This window comes from Geotrypetes seraphini, chromosome 15, assembly GCF_902459505.1.
Source record: "Geotrypetes seraphini chromosome 15, aGeoSer1.1, whole genome shotgun sequence".
NCBI classification, from domain to species: Eukaryota; Metazoa; Chordata; class Amphibia; order Gymnophiona; family Dermophiidae; genus Geotrypetes; species Geotrypetes seraphini.
Genome location: NC_047098.1, coordinates 15358282 through 15368322, shown reverse-complemented (window position 1 = coordinate 15368322; position 10041 = coordinate 15358282). Strand labels below are relative to the sequence as shown.

General features: G+C 41.8%; 1 protein-coding gene across 3 annotated transcripts in view; it reads right to left on the bottom strand.

Annotated features, from left to right (window-relative positions):
* Positions 1 to 3826: 3826 nt before the first annotated feature.
* LOC117348877 overlaps positions 3827 to 10041 on the bottom strand; it is a 121105-nt gene continuing 114890 nt past the window's right edge. For all 3 annotated transcript variants that reach the window (XM_033921472.1, XM_033921471.1, XM_033921470.1), the window contains 3 exons: positions 9068 to 9235; positions 6418 to 6578; positions 3827 to 4272 (listed from right to left, as the gene is read on the bottom strand). In XM_033921472.1, coding sequence (XP_033777363.1) covers positions 4207 to 4272; positions 6418 to 6578; positions 9068 to 9235 — 395 coding nt within the window. In that variant the 3' untranslated portion in view covers positions 3827 to 4206. The remainder of the gene's footprint in view (positions 4273 to 6417; positions 6579 to 9067; positions 9236 to 10041) is intronic.

Here is a 10041-nt window from a genome sequence, read left to right as displayed (position 1 = left end):
TCGACACCAGGTGTAACACTTCTCAGTCACAGCTCCTCAAATTTGGAACTTGTTACCGGCCCTTATAAGGGAGGAAAATAAACCCTTGACTTTAAAGGGAAATTAAAAAGTCATCTATTCAGGGATGCTTTTGAATCATTCATCCCAGTTTTAGTCAGTCATGGACACTTAACGCAGGCAATGCATCATCAAGTAATTCTCTTCTCCTTCCTATAGTTCCTCCCATTAACTTCCTCTCTTTTGAAGTCAATCATGTGTTTCCCCTAATAAATTGTTTGTCTCCCCTCTTTTTATTGTACATCACTTTGAAATTCTGAAAAGTGATTTTATCAAATTTTATTTTTTTTTAATTCTTTATTCAGTTTTAACTCTTGCAACAAGTGTACAAAATTCAATCAGATAATTCGTACAAATCACTTGACATTCTAACAATTATTGTCAAATGCATATAAAAAAGCCCCCTCCCCCACCCATCCCATTCATCAGGAATAAACCCATTAAATCACATAACATACCTCCCCATCCTCACATTAAATATAGTCCTATAGAATAAAAAGGTGTCCAAGGTGTCTAATCATTAGAATATGCAATCAATGGCCCCCAAATCTTTTTGAAACTATTATAATTGCCTTGCTGTATAGCAAGCACTCTCTCCATTTTATAAATATGACAAACTGAATTCTACCAAAAGGTATAATTAAGTTTAGTATAATCCTTCCAATTTCCAGTAATATGTTGAATGGCAACCCCCATCAGTATTAACAAAAGTTTATTGTTATTTGCTGAAATTTGACTCTTGAATCTCATATACGTTCCAAATTTTATCAAATTTTAAATAAACTTGGAACGCTATTGTGTAAGTACCGTAACTGCATAAGCTCGGTTACATCACTGTGCCAGCTTGTATTCTGTAGTTCTCTGTCAAGTGTTGTTTTATTTTTTTAAGTGTTAACTTCTAAATCCCCCCTAAAGTTCCAAATTCCTTCCATGCTGCACACCCTCATAACTCTCTCGGCACTTTCCTATCCCCACCCCTCTTCAAAAACAGTCTGGTGCACACACGTCCATAGTGCTCTCTCACCCTCTCCTGGCGCACGCCAATAATCCAGATGAACCTCCCTCAACCCACATCCTCAGCTCTCGGTTTCAACCAACCCCAAGCTTGTCTGTTTTTCCCCCTTCACTGTTCACAAGAGGAGGAGTACAGCTGCAAGTCAGGAGCTGCCCTGGCTGACACTGGGGGTTTTGTGCACAATTTTTTTACTTCTGAATCCCAGGTGGTTAAAACAAAAAGGTTTTAAGCTAATAAAGCTTAGGCTGTCAGTACCTGTTTTGATATTAAATCTTTTCAACATTTTATTCAAACCTATCATGCTATACAGTATTATTCCATCTTGATTACTGTAACATTTACATGGGATGCAAAATTGTGTGGTAGCTGTGTTAATCCACTTAAAGACCTTGGGTTTCTATACATTACAAACCATGATGTTATACTGTTTCATCACCTCCGTATCATCCATCCACATCTCTTTGTCTCTCGCCCTCCGTATCTCACCTTACCCACCTCTTCCCTGTGAAACTGTCATTAGAATGCTTTTATGTTCACATATATACTGATATTTGTCAACATTTGCTAATTTCTGATCTCAAGAAGAGCTACCATTGATAGCTAATTTAAAAATGCATTAACTCCCCCTTATACAAAGCTGCACGGCAATGGCCCCAAAGCCCTTTAAATCCCTATGGGCTTCAGGGCAATTACTGCAGTGGCCCCGCACTAAACGGCTTTGTAAAAGAGGTCCCCCAAGTTAGTCCAATAAAAAAAGGTATCACCTTATTTTTTTAATGTTTCGTTTTAAGAAGGTGATTTTAAAAGTTTGTGCGTCTCAATGGCCACGTATTTGGTCCTGGAGAATGAAGTGTACAATGTCTGCATCTATGAGGCAAACATGGTTTTTCCTGTTGCATAGAGCACTCTGGATCCCTGTTCGTTTACAAAAATTGGATTGCTCTAAGTCTAATAGATGTTGGCATTGTCATCTTGAAGCTGGAACTTTAGATCATTTATTGTTTTATTGTCCATTCATTAAGGCTTTTTGGGAGTCTATTTGGGATCAAATAAATTGTTTGTTAGAGAACCATGTAGCATTGTCATATGACACAATTTTATTTGGCATGTCTATGAGAGCTAAATGTCAAATATCTGCTAATAATAACAAGCTTTTATTGATATTAACAGGAGTTGCCATCCAACAAATAACACATAATTGGAAGGACTATAAAAGACTGAATTTGATTAGTCTATATTTGGGTTAGGGTGGGAAACAGGTATAATATGGTCATGGAAATATTGATAATATGGGGGGATATTTATTTGTTATATTTATAAGAACATGTGTTTGTAATCACAAGTGATTTTGTGAAAATTGTTGTATTATTTTTTAAGTACACTTGTAAGAATTAAAAAGGAATAAAGAATTAAAAAAAAAGACTGAATTATTGTTTTTGGTGGTCTTCAGTTTGTCATGTGTATAAAATGGAAAGAGCGTTGGCTGTTCAAAAAGGTTATTATAATAAATTTAAGGATGTGTGGGGACCTTTATTAAATTATAGTAATGAATAAGTTACACTTTTCCCAATCTTAATACACATGTGGATTTGAGGGGGGGGGATTTCTTGTTTTTCCATTAAGAATATATAGATGATTGTCGTAAGATATTATTTTCATGTGGTATATATTAGTTGTATATGAATTTGGGAGGGGGGTGGGGTTAAATCTTCTTGGTGTATGATATTGAAAATTTTTCAAGTGATGTTGTATTATATTTGGTTGATATATACTGTACACTTGATGTAAGTTTAAAAATGAATAAAAAAATTATAAAAAAAAATAAAATAAAAAACAACAACAAAAAAAAGTTTGGTAAAAAAAAAAAAAAAAGGAATATTTCTCAACATAGTCTCAGTCGCGGCCTGTAGACTTGGTCCAGCAAGTGTCGTTTTTCTAGAAACACTTGACCAGACTGATACAAAACAATCACTTACTGGAGGTTAAGGAAGGAGAGTAGAACTACAATTACGATAGAGAAAAGTAACATAAACATTGGGGAAGGTTAGTAACTGCCTAGGGAAAGCTGGCTTGTAACTGTGATCTGTAGTTTATCTCTGAATTTAAGTCTCAAAGGTGTCATTATAAAGAAAACGTTTAAGGGTGCTTAAATATGTCTAGTCACGTTTCTTCTCTGATGTAGGATGGTAGGAGGTTCCATATTTGCGGTGTGGATACTGAAAAAAACTATCGGCTCGGCTCGTATGGTCCACTTAAACAACTGTTAGGTGCTGTTCCACAACTTGCATGTCCAATTTTGCATCCTAGTTGCAAAATTTTGTGCCCAAGTCTATAGAATTAGGGGGGGGGGGTTACACTTCTCCCTCCGTATTCGCTGTGATGGGGGATTAACAGAACCGCAAATACAGAAAATACACGAATTACTTTTTCATATGTTATTCGCTGTTTTCTATGAAAAACCATCGTGAATATGGTGAAACCGTGAATAACATGGTGGGGAGACCTGGCCTGTTCCTGAAGGAGAGGCAAAACACGGTAAAGAAAGTGCTTAGAATCAGTGACTTCTCTATGCAAGCTGACCTAATTTGGGGGGGGGGAGGAGCCAGCAAGCTAAAAACAGTGAATAATTGAAACCGCGATTGCTGAAACCATGAATACGGAGGGAGAAGTGTATATGGAAATGTCAAACAGCAAGGAAAACAAAATCTAATCACAAAAAAAGAGTAAAAGTGATAGAGAAAATCAAGCTGAGATTAATTATTTTATTTGATTTTTTGTCAATACATCTACTATTGCAATGTTAATGCAAAGAAGATATGAGGATACAACTTTCAAACAATTTGCATACAGTTTATGTAGAACAGAATAAGCCGGCAGGTTTCATTTATTATGATTCATGACTGTGTCTCTAGTCAGTATTGGTGAGTTATATTTTGTCTGGGCAAAACCTTCTCTTTTTTGTTCAATATTTTATTTAGTCCATCTGCTTCATTGTCTCCAAAATAGGCCTCCATAATAGCCAGACCTTCGCTCAACAAGCCTTTATGAATCCAGGAGGAGAGATCCTTTCGTGTCTCTTTATGGCTGTAGCACTCCATACTCAGCGTTTCATAGCTGCCGCCTTTGATGCTGTCTTAATGAATCAGTTTTCCGGGTACAAACCGTCCCAAAGAGTGAACCAAATATTTGCAAAACTCCTCCTACGGATGAAAATGAAAATAGAGCAAAGGCAGGCAAGGTTGCTGGAAGTCATTTGGACTAAATAGGGGCCAGGACCCTCTCGTAGCTCCCCTCCCAGTATATGCAGGTGGATGGCGTACAGAGCTTGGGCTTCTTATGGAGATTAGAAATACCCGCTTTAGAATGAAATGGAGCCAAAGGTTCAAAGAAATTAGCCCACAAGGGTAACAGCTTTCACTGCCTTGAAAGCAAGAGTGAAAAGATCACAAGGCACAGATAAAGAAGGTATGAGATCGCAAAGCTGCAGGACAGAGTAGCAGATGGGAACCCATTGGCTTACAACTCTCCCAAAATCAATCAAACGGATCAGTGCTGGCAGGTTGGTAGTGACTTGGTACTAAGGATGAGCTGCTGTTTGCAACTCACTTCAAACAAAAATATTTCTCAAGGAGAATCAAGATAGCTATAAATAGCAACGCCCCGTTATGAATGAATACTGCACAAAGAATACTGACAAATCAAAATTATAACATGTCCACTCCACCAATATATTAACTGAAAAGAGAGAGAGGTTCTGTAACCAAAGGCAGTATGTACTGCCCAAGTCTGGTAGTATCAAAAGACTGCTGCTAAGGGTCAGGGGTGCTATTTTGACACCCAGAGCCAGATGGGGCAGCAGCAAAGGGGGACTGCGCCTGTCCCATCCAAGTAGACTACCAGGGACTCCTGGATGAATCCTGGGGGCGGATCAAGGTCTGCTTGGGTGGGCAGGGGGCTATTTTTACTGGGGAAGGGGTTTTAGAAGGGAGCAGTAACTGTGCCAGGGTGGATTGCAAGGGATGAACTGCCACTGCTACGTATGGCTTCATCTTTTTTTTGACAGTTGGGGGCAGCAATGGGGCAATCGTGTTATATGCACTGGCAGGTATCCCCAGTGAACTCATACTGTGAGCAGGATTATGTACTGCTGCTGCTATGTGGCTAGTGGCTGCCCTCTGTAGTAAATGGAGGACAAATTTGGTACATATAAAAAAATAGTAAAACGACCCCCTAAGGGTGTTATATGCTGCCATTTACATTAAGCGTTCCATGCACTAGTTAATTGGATGGACTGAGGTCTTTTTCTCTGCTTGAAAATATCTCTTTCTATCAGTGAGTGTTAGATTTAAAAGTAAAGTTTAGAATGTATTTCGGAAGCAGATTGGTTGCCTTTGGGTTTATCAGTATCCGTTGTTTTGCTGAATTTCCTTTACCTCTTTAAAGCAAGGGCTCTCAACCCAGTCTTTGGACACACTAAGCCAGTCAGATTTTCAGGATACCCACAATGAATATACATGAGAGACTTGCATGCAAATTTATCTCATGCATATTCATGGTGGATACCTTTTTCACTCCTTGGATCTTGCAAAGTACCTGTGACCTGGGTAGGCCACTGTTGGAAACAGGATACTGGACTTGATGGACCTTCGGTCTATCTAAGTATGGCAATTCTTATGTTCTTACATGAGCCAAGTATAGGACAAGCAAGCCATTGTGACATCACTGATGAAGTTGGCTCTTAGGCATTGGTGGAATGAGGCATTATGACATCACAGTCTCAGCTCTGGAATGTTGCTACTCTTTGGGTTTCTGCCAGGTACTTGGGACCTGGGTTGGCTGCTGTTGGAGACAGGATACTGGGCTTGATGGACCTTCAGTCTGTCCCAGTACGACTGGCTTGGTGTTTCTCAAGAACTGGGTTGAGAATTCCTCTTTTAAAGCAGTGTTTCCCAAGTCAGTCCTGGGGTACCCACAACTTGCCAGTCAGGTTTTAGGGATATCCACAAGGAATATGAATGAGATTAATTTGCATATCGCATTTCAAGCAAATCTCTTTCATGCATATTCATTGTATTTAACCTGTGGCAAGAGGGCACTTCAGAAATGACTTGAGAAATACTGCTTTAAAGGAAGAGCACTATATCCACATACTATTTTCACAGTGCTCTCTTTATGCCAGTGGTAATATTATATATTGAACACAAATTCCTCCCATGATATTTTAAGAGGCACATTTACAGCATCATGCAAGAACAAGTGAACTGGTAGGCTGCCAGGTGATCCCCTGCACCTTTCTCCTTCCTTTTGTGAACACACGTTTGGTATTTTAACTTTTGCTGACTTACCGGGAAGCCGCAGGAACCCTCCTCATAGGCAGTTCCACTACAGATCTCGCCACCATATGCAGGGCCAGGGTTGTTGCATTGTCGTGAACGGCTCACCACCGCCAGTCCACAGGAGAGAGGGCAGGGGGTCCAGGCTGTCCAGGGGGACCATATACCATCAACTGACACAAAACAGAAAAAGACTGGCATCAGCTGGAACAGGTCTTTTCTGTCTGCTGTCTGCTCTCTTTCCTGTCTTTGTGTTATTTCTGTACATTTGCCTGCCTGGGACATATTAGCAGCTGTTAATACTCTCATTTACAGTATATATTAAACATCTGGCCAAAGGGATGTACAGTGTTCCCCTGTGAATTTGCAGTTCGTGAATCACGGACTCAGTAATTTGCGGTAAGCTCCGACCACCTCTTCCTGTACTAAAGTCAGGCTATACCAGTCAGGAGCTGCATGTCAAAGCCCTCTCCTCCTCTGCCTTTTGACAGATGCAAAACCGCATTCACGGTTTTTCAGAATTAGTGGGTGTTCCTGGAATGGAACCCCTGCGAATTTCGGGGGGAGTACTGTAATTGCATTCACAGACTGCAGAAATTCAACTGAGAAAAAATAGGTTATTGGACTATCATTTTTCCCTAATAGGTATAATTGCAAAGTATGGGGGGTGGGATTTCTGATTTGATATTAAATTAATAGAACAGAATATATAATATATTATATGATATATGTACTGCATATGAATTAGTAGGATTGGGAGAGAGGGTTTCAATATTATGATTTAAGTTAAATTGATAGAGAATCAAGTGATATTGTTTAAGTTTAAATGTTATTTTATGATACACTTGTTGTAAGATGCAAAATGAATAAAGAATAAAAAAAAACAAAACCCAACTGGATGATCAATGTGGGTCTTTGGAAATGGCCCCAGCATTGAATATCCAGTTGGAGTACCAGCGTTGGACGAATATCAGCCCCTAAATCTGTACTTCTGTATTAACTCATTTGTCTGACAAGGACAGGATATGACCAGACCAGACCAGATGTATCAGGGTGGAAGAGCCTTTCTGCTTTCATTTTTGTCCATTTTAATTCCTTTTGTCTTCCAAATTTGAACACTCTCCTCCTCCTCTTCAGCAGGTCCAGTTCACACTACAGAGCCTTCACTGTCCCCTGGGGGACTGGAAGAAGACCTTTCCTGAGACACAGAGGGGGTAATTCTGTGTGATTAGAATAGTGGCTACGCTCATGAGCGTGCACATATGCAGTTAAATATCCTCTCCGCACCCCCGCTCCTTCTCACCCCTCTCCCACTACATGCGTGTGCCTCCCCCTCCCCCAGTACCCTTCAACAGCACAAGCAGTATCTCCAATCTGCTCCTCACGCCAGACTCGGCTGTCCCTCTGATGTCACTTGCAGTCCCGGGACCAGGAAGTGTGTCAGAGGGAGAGCCATGGCCAACGTGGCCAGCAGGTTGGAGATGCTGCTCGTGCTGGGGAAGTTAAAGAGGTATGGGAGAAGGGAGAGGGCAGTGGAGCAGAGAAGGGGGTGGAGAAGAGGGCGGGGGGGTGCCTCCTACTCCAGACACCTCCCACCCTCGCTATACCACTGCATAGCATATATTTTCAGGTAGGTGTACATATAGGCAGAATCTAGCTCACACCTATAAGCATAATTTATAGAATATTATAAATTACACATATTTCTGGCATTTACATTTGTTGTATGGCTGGTGCAAATGCTTGAACCTCTGTTTTATGTGCACATCTAATCTATTACCCTAGCATTCTGTAAAGAAAAGTAGGTGCCTGTTCTAATCAGGTGCCCTCTGGGCACCAATATTTAGGTGCACTGTTATACAATTCCACCCCCCCCCTCCCCCAAATGTCACCTTTTGGCCAGATAGGGCCTCCTTGGTGGCAGGAACAGCCTCAGCCTCAGGCATCTTCCTTTTGTCTCCAAGCCTGACCACATCTCCCTCGTGGCCCACTCTCTGATCTGAATCTGGATTTCCCACACTGCAGTGAACTATCACCCAAATCATAGCATCACTCTAGGACAGGGGTGTCAAAGTCCCTCTTTGAGGGCCACAATCCAGTCGGGATTTTGGAATTTACCTAGTGAATATGCATGAGATCTATTTGCATGCACTGCTTTCATTCTATGCTAATAGATCTCATGCATATTCATTGGGGAAATCCTGAAAACTCGATTGGATTGCAGCCCTCAAGGAGGGCCTTTGACAGCCCTGCTCTAGGGCATAACTATAATGTCAGGGACCAGCTTCAATGAAATAATTCACATACCAGACCAAAATACAGCTGGCTTACAAACACTGGAGTCATAAAATATTGCTGATTAGGGGAGCAATCATTTATCACAATTAAAAACGTGGCCTCAAAGACTCAACAAGCACTGATCCAACCTAAGGGCAGCTATTCCCAGTCCAGTCCTCGGGGCACACCTAGTCCCATCAGGTTTTCAGGATACCCACAATGAATATGCATGCAAGAAATCTGCATGAAATTGAGGCAGTGCATGCAAATCTATCTCATGCATATTCATTGTGGATAACCTGAAAACCTGAAGCGACTAGGTGTGCTATGAGAAATGGGTTGTGATATCCTGTTCACTCTGGTATTTGTAAAGGCGGAGGAGTACCTGGGCAGGTGACACTCTTGCACATGGCAATCACTTCATTCTGTCCTGGGCAAGGAAGACCGCCCATCGCCGGGGCAGGGCTATTGCAAAGCCGAATTCTTTTCTTCAGTCCTGAGCATGTATCGGAACAGATAGACCAGGGGGACCATTCTGACCACGATCCATCCACTAGTGTGCAAACAGAAGCAGCTGGTGTTACTTTGGGTGGGATCAGGATGTTGACTATGAAGTCAGTTCTTCTCTGATATAGCACTAAAAGGATAATTCTAAAAACTAGGTGCTCATATTTATGCTTGTGCGAAGTGTGTAGATCAGGGGTGTCCAACCTGAGGCCCAAAGGCCGCATGCGGCCCCTTGAAGTATTTTGTGCAGCCCCGGTCGAGGGCAATGCAGTGTTTTCCTCTGCTGCCCCCGGGTTTTTACCGTTTTGCCGGCTCCCTCCTCTGTCTAGATGCAGCGTTTGCGCGGACCCAGAAACTTTTTTTTCGGCCAATGCGGCCCAGGGAAGCCAAAACGTTGGACACCCCTGCTGTAAATGTTTAGAATAATGGCATGTACTGTATGCATCTCTGTGTGTGCACATACATCAATGCCAACATTCTGCCTAAGTGCTATTCTGTAAATTCCCACTTAATGCACATAGTATGTATTTACAAAGAGGGTATACACAGGAGCAAGGCATGGGTAAGACTTAGGTGGAGCCAGTGGCATAGTTGGGGGGGGGCAGAGAGTGGTCTGCCCCAGACAATGTCTTGGCAGGGATGCTGTCACCTCTCCTCTTCTCCGCCCACCCCCTACCTCTTGAAATCTTTGCCGGCAGCAGTGAGCAGCATCTCCAACTTTCTGCTCGTGCTGGCTGGGCTCTCCCTCTGATGTCACTTCCTAGTTGCAGGACCAGGAAGTGGAGTCAGAGGGAGAACCAAGAACGGCGTGAACAGAAAGTTGGAGATGCTGCTCTCTGATGCCAGCGAAGA